Source organism: Leptinotarsa decemlineata, unplaced genomic scaffold (assembly GCF_025532065.1).
Source record: "Leptinotarsa decemlineata unplaced genomic scaffold, Ldec_3_MD MMD2_P_RNA_scaffold_4, whole genome shotgun sequence".
Taxonomy (NCBI): domain Eukaryota; kingdom Metazoa; phylum Arthropoda; class Insecta; order Coleoptera; family Chrysomelidae; genus Leptinotarsa; species Leptinotarsa decemlineata.
Window position 1 is genome coordinate 1,422,342 of NW_027412531.1, and position 15,686 is coordinate 1,438,027.

Below are 15,686 nucleotides of genomic sequence, written 5' to 3' on the forward strand. Positions count from 1 at the left end.
GCAAATTTGACCAACAAAATGTTTAGAATGAGAGTAAAAACATTTTTGGCTGATACACCTTATTATAATTTGCAAGAGTTCTATAATGATAAATTTACGTGACAATTACGTGACAATTCATGTTTGGATATAAATGTTTGATTGTTTGATGTAATAGGTGTGTTTATTTATGTAATATTATATATAAGTATTATATAAGCGTTGATATTATTTTCAAACAAATCTGTACACAACCATGTTGATACAAAATTTCGGCGTTGAAGTATAGTGTATGTTCCAACTTTTTTTTATGTGTTTTTATATTCACATTTTAAATTCTATACTTACATTTGTATTTATTTCTCAAAATCTTTGTCCACAATATCTATTTGTAATGACAATACAGTATATTATTATTATCATTATTATATATTATTATATTGGTCATTATTACGCCTTGGTCAAAGACGAAACGGACTGGTTTAAGTTTGACGATAATCGTGTCACGAAGTGTTCTGGCGATGCATTGAATTTATTGGAGCCTCTGGAGACATCTTTCATTTTGTTTTGTGAAAGAGAGGACATTGTTAGATCAAGATCTTCAGATGATGTGGTGCTGCAGGTTTTTCCAGGTTTTCCTGCAGCTGAAAAAGCAAATGCGCCACTGGAATCAATGAAGTCGCCCCGGAGCGCCAATTAATTTTTATTGTTGTTTTTATTTTATTTTTATCGTTGTTTTAATAAAATTATTATCATTATTGATCAAATGCCTCTGATTATAGATTTTCCAAAAGTAGTTCACTTTTGGAAGATTTTTCGTAAAGGTGTGAAATATACTAACGGATTCATTTTCTTGTTAGTATACCTGGAGTAAAAGAAAACTGAGAATGACCATTCGACAATTTTTCAATATTTTTTAAAAAATGAGAAACAATTGAGATAACCTATAAAAAAACAAACAAACAAGAATCACAATTTGTTATTATTATTCAAAAGAAATGTCCCTTATTCAGAAAATACATATTTTTATATGAAATTATTTATTCAAATAGGATACATCCTAAAATATACAACAATGATAGTAATGTTGACATTAATATACATATGAATACAATAATACAAGAAAGATCTAGTTATATTTGTTAATAAGTAATCTTACCTAAGATAATTGAAAAAAATAAATAAATGAATAAAAATATCACATAATACCTTTATGGTTTCTTAAATGGTCTAATAAATTTCTTTTGAACAAAATAAGACTTTCAGAAGACTTTACATTTTCAGGTAGACTGTTATACTAAATAAATCCTTCGAACAATAATGTTTTAGTGTTGAATGTTTCTGTTTGATTATTTACATACAAATTATTTTTAATTCTAGTATTATACTGGTGGATTTGATTATTAAAAATTACAAATTTGTCAAAATATGAGGGTAGAAGGTTATGTAACATTTTGTAAATATAAATCATCGTTAAATATGTGAGCCTACTTTCTATAGATAACCATTCTAGAGTATTTAACATTAAATATATATGAGTACTCCTGTCACATCTCAAAATAATCCCTATTGCGCGATTCTGTAGTTTTTGTAGTGTTCTCATTTTATTCAAATCACTTGTGTATAGAAGAGTGGGACAATATTCAAAATGTGATTGTATAATTGTCTTATATACAGTTATCCGTGATTGCATAGTTAAGTGTTGAGACATTTTTTTCTGTATGTAGGTGAAATGGTTATTCATTGATAGATAATTGTCTAACATGAATCCTAGATATTTAAATTCAGTAATGAGCTCAATTTTATCATTTTCTATTTCCTCTTTATTTCTTTCTTTATTTCAATTTGATTTAAATTTGATTCTCTGTATTTAAATAGTGTAGTAAGTATCATAGCCTTTGTTTTGTTTACATTCAGCTTCAATTTATTAGTTTTTGAATATATAGCAATATTATGCAATGCTTCATTCAATTTTTTAATAGCTTTATTTATATATCTTTATCACTAACCGATACTAGGGCATCGTCAGCGAAATAATGTTCATATTCACATTCATTACATTTGCTGATATCATTAATATAAACTGAGAATAGTAATGGCTCCAAAATACTTCCCTGCGGAACCCCGTGGTCTATGCTTATTGCTGTTGATACAAATTCATTGATTTTGGTTACAATTAACAGGAGCTTGCGATGTCTGAAGCATGGAAACAATGTAAATATAACTATCCATGATGGAAAGTTATATTTACATATGTATGTCCAAGTATGCCCACTGATATATAGTCAGTGGGCATACTTGAAGACTGGCTATAAATCAAATTATCTAAAAGAACAATTCGTTCAGGCCAGTCTCAACTTCCTACACCGTAGGTTAATGGACTAACACCTATCAGAAAACAACTACTCCCCTGGCTTATACCACGAAGGGCGTGGTATTATATCCGACAGGTGTCAGTGCAGGATTTTCCACAGAAGTTATTCCTGCATATGCTGTTGGCGATTGAACTGCCGTAATATATTTTCAATTATTGGAACAGACCGGTTCCGGGCTGTTTGGCCACTCGTCAGTGCAAGGTAGTGTATATTGTAACAATTCAATTTGTCACGTTGGTTACTTGAAGATATAATTAAAAGAAGATCAAATAAGTAGCACAGCCTGTTTGAGACCAAGTGTACATCGTATTTAAAATAACTCCATTATACAGAGGCTGTTAAAATGTTTTGATGCCTACAAAATTTTACATTCAGCAAAATCAACAATAGATGATAGGAATATTCACTATGCGACACGTTTCCACTTTTCACATAACAGAAGTTTCTATCTCTTCGAATTATTTGACAAATAATAATGAAAAACTGTTGTATGCACTGTTGAGTGCATACAACACTTCTGATTTTCATGCAGCTCACCAACAAACCGAACATTCAAATGTTATTTGAAATGTTATTTTCTCACACATGTTAACACATGTTAATATATGGCATTCTGTTGGTGGAGTGGTACTCATGGTAACGCATAAAATGTTTTCATATAGTGAAAAATACACCTTTCTCATGAAGATAGAAAGAAATGAAAACCCAAATTCCCACTCCCCATAAGTCAGAAAGGAGTGCTATGAAATGTGTCCTTCTTGGGTCCGTTGTAATGGCGCTATTGTTATGAAGATACCATCTTACTGGAAAATGTCCGTCAGTCATTTCATGCCCAATATACATGAGTATTGCATTCATTCCTGCAAAAAGGAAGGGTTTTCCAGACCACCAGTTCTTGACGTCAATCAGCACGTAGCATATGCTCAATAAAAAAAAGGCAAAACATGAAGTGACCATAACAAAAGACGAAGACCTGAAATAGAAATTCAGAAAGATGTAAAAATATGAAGCATCATTTAAATAAACATCCCAATCAAATGAACCGACTCATAGAGCATAATGTGAAATATGCTACAATATTTTGCATTGTCTCCAGATATTAGATGGGCTAACACACAGTGTTAGCCTACGAACGATCCATACTCGTGAATCACCTGAAGACGATTGAGGATACTAACAATCGAAACGTCGTGAAGTAACTTGGCTTGGAATCTTTCAATTTTTAATTTTCATTTCTTGTTGATAATTTTTGATTTTTATCTGGTCCTAATATACTATAACAATTTTCAATTCAAGGTAATTCATCAGCAACGTTGCACTTGAAGTGACCAATGGATAATCCTCTTACCAACTCTGCAGAGGCGTACCAAAATAATATTTTTATTTATTCAAACACCTAGGTTATTACGTAAAAATTCTTATAATAGGCGGCGCTACCTGGTGTCAATGGTAAAACATTACATTTTCTTATTATGCCTAATACATTACTTCAAAAAAAAACAGAAAAATTTACGAAATAATTATTAGAATTACCTATGTTATGCTTATGAAGTTTCAGAATCCATTGACTCGTCCGAAGAGGAACTCCCAGTCAAACTTAAATCTATTATTATTTGATCGAAAACAGTGTCTACCATCCCGTCGAATCTCCACATTTTCTCTTCTTCCTTGATCACATGGGCTACAGCATTAGCCCAATCTCCTTTCCGTTCCATTCCATTGCGAGTTCTAATAAACGTTGGACATCATAAACTTTATAGGTATGTCACGTTTTCACGAGCTACGTAACCCTTAATTTGAGCCCAGATTAATTCTATCGGGTTTAACTCGCAATGGTAAGGAGGAAGTCTCAAAATGGTGATGCCTTCAGCACGAGCTAATGTATCCACCACATGCTGGCGATATCTGTCACGATGCTGTTTAATGACACTCATAAGCTCGGCCTTAACTCTGTCCTCGGAAAACGGAATTCCTTTTTGTCCTAACCAACTGTGCATGTCTGCTTTTCTGGTGGTCAGAGTTGGCAGCTGTTCTACTAATCTGCTGTGATAAGAAGCGTTATCCATTACTATTACCGAATTTGGCTCGACTCGTGGAAGAAGGGATTCAAACCATCCTTCAAAGCATTGGCCGTCCATGTCTTTGTGATAATCCCCCGTTTTTTTGGATAAAAAAATTAGTGCACTATCGTCTAAAGGCCACTCTTGCTACCTATATGGGCGTCAATTAGTCGTTGCCATTTGCCCGTTGGTCCGCGTAACCCTGTTAATAAGCCGTCCACAAATGCTTGAGGATAACTAGTTACAGTAGTATCTTGCCAGATCTTACATACTCTGTGACCAGCATTCACCAGCGTTTCGTCCAGATAATAAATCATTTTGTGAGCAGAACGCATTTCTCTAATACAGCCGTCGCCATGAGACTATATCTTTTCTTTCTATTAAGACAGATTTCCGGGATCGTTTGGCATATATAAATTTCAAATCTTCTTTTATTATTTTCCTTAACTTCTTCTTGCTTATTTTGAGAATTAGATCATTATCCATTACCTTTATCCTAATGGATTCAAGGGTTCGCGCTTTGTTCACAAAGAAGAAAGAATGAATGGTATAGCGTACAAAATTTTTCTGGTACTCGTCCAATTCAATTTTTTTTCTACCACGACAATATACTTTTAGAGCTTGCACAATACAAGTCACCTTTTTTTCACGTACAATGCTTTCAATTATCGACACGGATATTCCAGTTGAAAATGAACACTGGGCTACATACAGCTTCCACTGTACGGAGTGGTCTTGGACCTGCTACATCATCCATCTTAATACTATAAAATAATAAAATTCAATCATATCATTCAGCTATTTGTCAGTTGTTTAGTTACCTCAAAAACTAATTTAAAGTTGATGTATTTTGAAAAATACTTTATTGTGAGATTTTCACCAGAACAGATTAACAAATCCGCAACACGTGTTTCGCTGCACAGTAGATTTTTCAAGCGTGTTCACTTACAAACTGAATTCTACATACATTTTGATTTATATATGCTTTTTGAAATATTACTATCTACCTAGAAACTAATAATATTCTAGGAACTAATTAATGACAGTTATATCTGAGTTCAACGAACATGTATACCGGAGTCTAATGACTAGGTCAACTAATTATCTCACAATAAAGTGTGAATGTAATGAAAATCTATGATAATATATTTTGAAAAACAAGTATCGGCCAACTCTATCTTATATTTTAAAGTTAATCAATATAACAGTCTATTTAATAAATATAATAAAATATATTTAATAATGTAAGATACCCTTAACGGTTCTTTGTAAAAAGTCCCAGATGTTTTATATATATATATATATATATATATATATATATATATATATATATATATATATATATATATATATATATATATATATATATATATATATATATATCAGTAGTATGTATTTGGCCGTGAATATAGTAAGTTCGAATTGAGGTTGTGTATTATTATTTCCTATTTAAATGTATGTTTGTTTGATGTTCAAATTAATATCGAACATACATAACATTATTGGCGACGAGGATATTTGGAATTCACGTACTCATTGGAAAAATAGTGTGATTTTTTTTATTTAGTGGAATTCACGAAATAAAAATGCCAGGTGATAGTGGAAGTCAAAAGTGTTTCGGGTTTCTCGGGACCTTGGAAACCTTCGATCCGAGCAGTTCTGATTTTTCGGTTTTTCAAGAGAGACTCCAACAATTTTTCATTGCCAACGACATAGTGGACGCTAAGCGTAAAAAGGCTATACTTCTGAACACACTATCGGAAGACTGCTATAAATTAGTGCGTAATTTATGTGTACCGAATCTTCTGGAAGCAAAATCTTTCGAAGATCTGGTTACACTGCTGAATGAACATTTGACACCTGTAAAATCCTATTTCGCAGAAAGATTAAAATTATTTTCTGCCCGTAAAAGTGAAAAGGAAAGTGTCGGTGATTGGGAAGCACGTGTTAAAAGTTTAGCTTCCAAATGTAACTTCGGCACGGAACTTCAGATTATATTGCGTGATATATTTGTCATTGGAATCGCTGATAAAGATATTATGGATCGGCTATTTGAAGAGGATGCTTCAGACGTAAAGGTCACTTTGAAGTCAGTGTTGAAAATTGCTCTGTCCAAGGAATCAGCGCTGAAGGAGCATTTATTCAGAGAAAAGGTATGCATTAAACACGAGCCCGCAGATCCCCTAAACTTTCATAGACCCCAGTCAAAAGGAAGGTCGACAGGTAACGTCAACCAACAACGTAGTGATACGGTCCAAGGAAGCAGTGGTGCGACTGGTAAGAATAATTTGAAGAATCCAAGGGTGAGTCAAAATAAACGTTTTTCAACGAAGGTATGTTGTTTCGTTTGTGGTCGCAGTAATCATAAGGCAAGTGATTGTGCTTTCAAAAATTGTAATTGCCATAAATGTGGTAAAAAAGGTCATTTGGCGCCACAATGCAAATCGACGTCAAACAAATATTTAAGCGTAACTGAATGTCAAACAGATATAGATTCAGATCAGTCAATTTTTAATTTATCAGATTTCAAATCCAATTCTGTGAATAACTGTAATTTCGATCAATCAATATTAAATTTAAGTAATTTTGATACTGATATTGACAGTAATGGAAATGTACAACCATTTTTTATTAATTTAAGAGTTGATAATATCCCAATTAGTTTTGAAGTTGACTCAGGATTTGCCCATTCTGCCATTTCCGAAAAATTATATTTAAAGCATTTTAGTAGTAAAACGCTGTTCAAAAGCGATTTATCGCTAAGAGATTATGTAGGTGTCACATTTCAACCTATGGGATTTTTGAACTTAGAAATATTTTATGAAGGTGAAAAACATATATTAAAAACTTATGTGGTAAAAAATGGTGGTCCTCCACTCATAGGTAGAAATGGGTTGAAAATGCTGAATGTAGGTTTATGTAAGGTTAAGGAAAATCATGTTGATACAAATTCATCATTAGATTATAATATACTGAATTTTTCTGACCTTAGTTCTTCAACAGAAGTCAATTCTTTGATCAATAAATACAATGAAATTTTTGACAATAATTTGGGAACATTCAATAAATTCAAAATTTCTTTGAAACTGAAAGAGGGAGCCATCCCAAAATTTTGTAAACCACGACCAGTTCCTTTTGCATTAAAACCGAAAGTAGAAACGGAGATTGAGAGATTAGTTAAAAATAAAGTTTTAATACCAACCGAATTCTCAGAATGGGCCACGCCCGTTGTACCAGTTTTAAAGCAAAACGGATCGGTTCGTTTGTGTGGAGATTTTAAAATTACACTGAATCCTAATTTAGTTGTTCAACATTTTCCTCTTCCAAGAGTAGAATATCTTTTTTCTCAGTTGCAAGGAGGTGACAAATTCTCAAAAATTGATCTTTCTGATGCTTATCAGCAAGTTTTATTGTCAGAAAATTCTAGAGAATTAGTCACTATTACAACTCACAAAGGTCTTTTTTCGTATACAAGACTACCCTACGGAATTTCAAGCGCCCCATTCATTTTCCAAAATATCATGGAGCAGATGTTCATTTTTCCAGGAGTTGTCTGTTTCCTCGACGATATAGTAGTAACGGGAAGGACTGATAGAGAGCATCTCGATAGATTGGAAAAAGTTTTTAAACGACTTCAAGAATGCGGCTTGAAGGTAAAAAAAGAAAAATGCTTTTTCTTCAAAAATTCTGTCAAATATCTTGGTCATGTAATAGATAAAAACGGACTACATACTTTAGATGAACGTGTAGTAGCAATTAAAAAGGCAAAAATTCCTGAAACTGTAACTGAACTAAAATCTTTTTTAGGTATGTTGAATTTTTATTGTAAATTCATGAAAAATGCTTCTCAAATTTTGAAACCACTTTATAGGTTATTGAAAAAAGGTGCAAGTTGGGAATGGAATGAAGAGTGTAATAAAAGCTTTGAAGAAGCAAAAAAGTTATTGGTCTCTTCCTCGGTTCTGGCACATTTCAATCCAGAGGAAAAAATTAAACTAAGCGTAGACGCTTCTCAATTTGCTCTAGGCGCAACAATCTCCCATATTTATAAAGATAACTCTGAAAGGCCAATTGCTTTTGCTTCAAGGTTACTGACTACTAGTGAAATAAAATATTCACAAATTGAAAAAGAGGCTTTAGCTATTATTTTTGGAGTAAAGAAATTTTTTCAATATATTTACGGCCAACGGTTTGTTTTGTACACGGATCACAAACCTCTGTTAGCAATTTTTGGTGACAAAAAAGGGTTGCCGGTTTTTGCTGCGAATAGATTGCAAAGATGGGCATACATTTTATCAGCTTTTTCCTACGACATAGTGTACGTGAAAAGTAGTGATAATGTTGCAGATTTTTTATCTAGGCTGCCCATAAATTCCTCAAAAGACGAAGAAAGTAATTGGTTATCGATTTTTCGGTTCAACAGTAACATATCGTATTTAAATTTTATTGAAAAATCGGATTTTCCTTTAGATGTAAAGTTAATAAAACAAGCAACAGCAATTGATCAGATTCTCAGTAAAATTTTGTTCTTTGTTAGGGAGGGTTGGCCTGCAAGCTGTCCATCTAATGAATTTCAACCATTTTTTCGCAGAAAAAATGAAATTTCTGTCGAACAAAATTGTTTAATGTGGGGTTCCAGGTTGATAATTCCAAAAAAATTTCAAACTTCAATTTTACAAGAATTACATAGCTCGCATATGGGTGTTGTAAAAATGAAGTCCCTTGCAAGATCTTATGTTTGGTGGCCGTCAATTGATAAACAAATTGAAGATCGGGCAAAACATTGTGATTCTTGTGCTGTTTATTCAAATAATCCGCCTAAATCATATTTGTCAACCTGGAGGTGCCCAGAACAACCGTGGACTAGGTTGCATGCCGATTTTTTCGGACCAGTATTCAATAAACAATTTTTAGTGATAGAAGATGCAACATCGAAGTGGTTAGAGTGTTTTCAAATGCGAGACATAACAGCATCTAGTACCATTAAAATATTTCGCGAAATATTCAGTAGATTTGGTTTACCTTTTCACCTTTGCACAGATAATGCAACCACCTTTATGTCTGATGAATTTCAAAATTTTTTAAGGTTGAGCGGTGTGAAACATTTAACTGGTGCTCCCTATCATCCGTCAACAAACGGGTTAGCTGAAAGTGCGGTTAAAATTTTAAAAAGAGCCATCCTGAAAGCTAAGAATGAAAATAAAAATGCAGATATAAATTTAATAATACAACGTTTTCTGTTTCATTATAGAAACACACCGCATACTACTACCGGCGAAACTCCGTCAAAAATATTATTGGGGAGGAATATGCGAAATAAATTTGACTTGTTGATGCCTTCAACAAATCTAGTAATACAAAATAAACAACTGAAACAACAACAGTATTATCGAGGAAACAGAAAAACGTATTTCAATGAAGGTGACCAGGTTTGGGTACGCGATTTCAGACCAGATAAGCAGGAATGGTGTACCGGGGTTATTGAAATTATTCGTGGTGGTAGAACTTATATAGTTAAATCAGAAGATGGAATGATCTGGAAGCGTCACATAGATCAACTTAAACAAAGAAATTCGACAAGTAAACAAAATGAAGATTATGTTGATAAAGAAACAGTATCTATCATTCCACGCTCTGATTTAGATGTAAATAATGTATATAAAGATATTAGTGTAGTAACTCGTGATGAATCGCAACAAGGTGAATTAGAAACTAATAGTGAAACTGTTATATCAGAGACTAGTGATAATACGCGAGTGTTACGACGCCGTAGTAAAATAAGTCAACCTGACAGACTTGGTTATTAAGCCAATAGTATCGGGTGGTTACGACTTTTAAAGGGGGAAATGTAAGATACCCTTAACGGTTCTTTGTAAAAAGTCCCAGATGTTTTTATATATATATATATATATATATATATATATATATATATATATATATATATATATATATATATATATATATATATATATATATATATCAGTAGTATGTATTTGGCCGTGAATATAGTAAGTTCGAATTGAGGCTGTGTATTATTATTTCCTATTTAAATGTATGTTTGTTTGATGTTCAAATTAATATCGAACATACATAACAAATAAATACAAAACAAAATCACCTTCACAAGAAATAGAACACACTACGCTCATGCAGATAAGGACGCTTGATAATGAAGAAACCGAATGACTAGTTATGGTATTTTGAGGACGCAAATATAATAGACCTGCGAAGTGTTGATCAGTTTACCGATGTTTCAAAGTATTAAACGAACTGGTTCACCCTTTCGCTCTTACATCCTATCGATATGCAGAAGCTATCTTGTCACAGGGGGAAAATTTTATGGAATCATCTTACTTTTCAATTATTTACAATGGCGATGCATTGACAATAAATATGACCCCGATAAGAATTCAGTTCTAACATTTAACATTGTTGCCGTTATCTCTCATTTCAAATTGCATATGAGTAACCTTCAATTGGAAATTGTTATACAATAGTTTAATTTTTTATTTTTACATTGTGGCTCGTATTTTATTTCATTGTAATTTCAGTTTTTTCCCAATATTATTGCTATTTTCAGCATTTATTCTTAAATTTTCCATTTGCATTGTTTCTTTCAGGGACTTCAAATCATTTTATGTGATATTAGACAATGGAAGTCGAAACTAAGAAATGCATTTCGGTGTTCGTTGACTGAAATATGTTTTTCGTGGGAAAAGTTACTTTATAGCAGAATAAATGACATATCAACACTCTTACTGCAGAAAATGGATAATACCCATATATTCAGACATTTTCAGTAGTCAAAAAATATTTAAAATCTTTTATCCGAGAAGGGAATATTTTTTAGACACAAGTTTTTGAGAAGAAGCTTCCCATTTTTCCATTATCATTGAAAAATATGAAAAATTTTGGAAGAATGGAAGTTTGGTTCTGTTATAATGATAGAAAAATAGACCGGCAAGAAGTGTTTTTCCGATTTAAAATATTTTTGACAGGCGTGAAGTTCGAAAAGTTTATGTTTCTCCATTCACTTCCTATAAAATATTTACTGAGTATGAAGTGGAGGGGACGGTGATCAAATTTTTGATTGAAGGCGAAAGTAAGGAATTGTTCAACAGCAATAATTTTTGGCTAATGTTTCTTTGAAATACAGCAGTTATGTCAACTTAACTCTCGATTGGTCATATTGGATCTGATTTGGGGACAATAAAAATATAATAACTTTCATGACTACCTACATTACAGTGAAATGTGAAATGAATATCATTCATGCTCAGTGAATGATCCATTCCAACTGGAAGTTCGATCGAAATGGATATCTGTTTAGGTCAGTCGGCAGTCGATATATTGATATTTTGTGAAATTAATTGCCATACTTTATATTCGAGTTCTTTGTGAAATTTTGACAGTTTCAACATCAACTGAGAAATTTGTCGTCTGTTATAATTCCAATATTATGAGTCTGCTGTGAGACTAGAACTGTATGGAATAGTTAACTGCTTGTAGGATACTGTTTTTCATATTTACGTAAATGAAGAATGAATTAAAAACATAATTTCATTGTCAATTCTTCGAAATTTCCTGTTATGATTGTAACATACTTCTTATATACGATGAGTTTGAGTTGAAGAAAATGAATTCCAATAATGAATAATAAAAATTATTGATATTGGAGCGTCAATGTTAAATTTCAAACTCGCTCAAGTGGCATGCAGAAAAATGTGAACAACTGTCAGGAGGGGTCGTGGTGAAAAAGATTTTCGATCGAGAAGGTGATGAAAAATTGAATTCTCGAAATAACTAAAAAATTATATAATTGTATTACCACGTTTTTGAATCAAACTGTAGAAATTGGTGTTGAAATCTTTTCGAGAGAAAGAAATATGAGTTTTAGTTAAAAGCACAGCTACTCACCATAAGTTTTTATTCACAGGTATCAGACCATCTTCTTTCCTAAAACCACACAAGCATCCACCAATTACTCCAGTTACAACAGCCCACATGAACCATCGCAACAGGCGTTGTGAATGGGATTTATAAACTAACAGAGTTGTCCCGGCTTGCACGCCAATGAAGGTATGGAAAATTGTCGTCAAGCAGCCTGCAGAAAAGAACTACGATTATGTCAATAAGTCGATTGAGTGAGAAAATTTTGGGAGATATTGTACGTGTCTGTGTGTACTATTACTACCGATTAAGCTACGATGAAAAAAATGGTTTGAAATTTAATAATCATTACATATGTTATAATGTTAATGGTAAACGACTAGTTGGTATGTCTCTCATACCATGTAAATACGGTAAACCTGGAGTATGGGATTTCACTTGCATTGACACGGTCAATGTCTCTGTTATTCTCGTTTTTCAAATAAGAGCTGAAGTCCTCATGGTTCTGGTTACCTTTCAGTGGAAGATCTTCATGAAGAAAGTGCCGTATCGATCCCTTTACAAAACCCTTCATCACTTGGAAGAAACGACTGCAGCTTGAGAAATGGTTCTGATACAGATTCTGTGTAATATGTTCTTCCTTTCGAATCAGCATACAGTTGTGCTGTGTTGTGCTTGCGAAAAAATTGGATTATATTATTTAGGAAACAGTTGCTACATAAATAGCATTTTATAAGTGTTGTTCATGACGAAGAATTTCAAGAGCGAGGTTTTAACGATGAACGAGAATAGAAATGTTTTCTACTCATTCACCAAACTCAAACAATTGTTCATGCAGTTGCAGTTTCGTGAAAATGTATCATCTCTTCCACCAAGCGATTTCCTGAAGTCTTCGAAGTCCACTAGATATTCAATAGGACAGGAGGGTTGTTCCGAATTCTTGGGGTTCTTGTTGAATACTCTTCGTGAGCAAAAAATTGCAGAATCAATACTCCTGACTCCTCTGGATTGAATGATTTCATACAGTCTATCTCGTCTTGTGTTTGTAGTTCTTCTGCTGGAAAAGCCTCACTTGTTTACTTTATAGTAAATAGGTATTCAATGGGTAGCAAAAACCTATATGATTTTTTTGAACTTCAACTAGCGTTTCCAAATATGACTGGAACTGAAAATGGAACTTTTAACGGCTGATGATCAACTGTATTGCCAAATTGCTCCAAACTTATTGACTATTATAAGAAAACAAATATATCTGAGACACCAGCCAACCTAATAATAACACTGATGATCTTCAAACATGACTCAACCTCTGACGGAAGGTTCAAAATAGATAAACATTTCAATCTAGCAGACCACTATCATAATCTTCATGCAGTCATTGTTCACTGTGGTTCTGGTGTTGAATCTGGTCATTATCACGCATTGGTCAAAGACGAAACGGAATGGATGAAGTTTGACGATAGTCGTGTCACTGAGTGTTCTGGCGATGTCTTGAATTTATTGGAGCCTCTGGAAACACCCTGCACTTTGTTTTACGAAAAACAGGACATTGGCAAATCTTCAGATGATGATGAAAATTTTAAAGTGAAAATGAAATTATTTGGTCATTATTTGAGTGACAATGAAACTTTATGGCCACGATCAAAATGAAATTGGCATGTATTCTGAGATAACACATTGAATGTTTGGAATAAAATTCTTTCCCACACACAGAAATTTCTGGTTTTATTCTGATATCTAGGAGAAAAAAAAGAATAGTGTTGAATATCAGTTCAATCATGTAAATTTTTATTCAACATTGTACTTTTTCATGATATCTGTGGAATTTTATGCTCTCTTGGGTAAATTTACATGTCACACTGGAATCGACAGGTGTCGTGATAGTATGTTATAATTGTAAGTACCCTAGTTTCATTTCCACAGTTATCATATGTATTATTTGCTATTTTTACTGTCATTATACCAGAAGAAACGATAAATATATTTTATTCTTTAGATATAGAAATCAGAGCAATCATTGTTGAACCTTTTAATCAACTCATGTTCATTTCTGGTCATTCGCTTCCGAAATTCAAACATTTACCAAGTACTTTTACAAAATTAGACCGTCTATAATGAAATTTCATTAGTGAATTCACATTTTGTGTGTGAAATTCACACATCATTGAAATTTCAATACGATTATTCCATGAAAACTCAGGTAATTCTACAAGTATTACGAATTCATTTAATATATTCACATAAATTATCATGTAATTAAATTTACAGCAAGTGTGTATTATATCCAATCAAATGTGAACGTACTGAATATAAAGTTGACAACAGTTGGCAACAGTGCCAACAGTTTCATCGTGATTTTACAGTTTTCATCCAATTGTATAGGATGAAAAACTATTTGCGATAATTGCTTAATTATTATCATGAATTGTACGATTTTATACAATAACCTTGCTGATGAAATAAGATTCCATTGAATTTCAGTGAACTGTAACTCTGGTATTGTTTACCTGAATGTCTGTCTGAATATCTGAAGCGAAACGTGTAGTTATTTTGACTGGTATATTTCCGTTTGTCTCTGATACCTACTCGATGGTGTTTCTTCGCTTTAGAATGGAATTATTGGAGTTTCGAAAGTGGAATATGAATGTGAATATGAGAGATTTCATGTACTCATGCGCATCAATTGCGCATCCGAATCAGCGAATAATCATTTCGAAAAAATTATCATCCACAAAAACTTATCAAATTGAGACGAACACGTCAAAGATCACGTCAAGCAATTGATATGTCTCCTCGATTCGTTTATACCGTTTCTTTACTCGTTGCTTCTTCTGAACTAAGGAAGCGGTACCTGTGTCCAGTCGGAATTACTAGCTCCGTATTTGCGGAAGCAAATGTGTACGTCCGTTCTTCAATTTTTGAAGCGAAACATCTATAGCCTCATATTCAATCGATTGCTTGGGTGACGACGCCTACCATGGTGACGAGTCGCCATGCGCAGGCGACTGTGCGATTCTGTTCCCAATGGTATGGTGTTACGCTATCTCTCTAGCAACATTGAGCTTAGATACCTATATAGTGTATACAATTTGGTTTACTTCAGTATACATAACCTGTAGTTTACTGATTAAATGAATTTCAGAAATAACTGAAAATGAAATATGTATGGCTTTGATGATTTAAAAAGTGAAAATGAGCAGCTTCCTGCAGATAAATCAAAATCATACTAGGCCACACTATCAGATCATCAGTAAATTGATTATATTTCATAATCAAAGTGTGCATTTATCTATGTATTGAGCCCGCCTATATTTAGCTCAGTAAATGTAAAATCTACTCTCTTGTCAGATTGAAATTCAAACAATTTTTTTAGCATATAATA

General features: G+C 33.0%; 1 protein-coding gene across 2 annotated transcripts in view; it reads right to left on the reverse strand.

Annotated features, from left to right (window-relative positions):
- Positions 1-2,143: 2,143 nt before the first annotated feature.
- Positions 2,144-15,686, reverse strand: part of Hgsnat (Heparan-alpha-glucosaminide N-acetyltransferase) — a 42,122-nt gene continuing 28,579 nt past the window's right edge. The window contains exons 9-10 of one of the 2 annotated variants that reach the window (XM_074186646.1): positions 12,332-12,518; positions 2,144-3,327 (exon numbers count right to left, since the gene is read on the reverse strand). In XM_074186646.1, the coding sequence (XP_074042747.1) occupies positions 3,009-3,327; positions 12,332-12,518 (506 nt within the window). In that variant the 3' untranslated portion in view covers positions 2,144-3,008. Of the gene's footprint in view, positions 3,328-12,331; positions 12,532-15,686 lie in introns of both variants that reach the window. The other variant, XR_012468431.1, reaches the window with a different exon arrangement.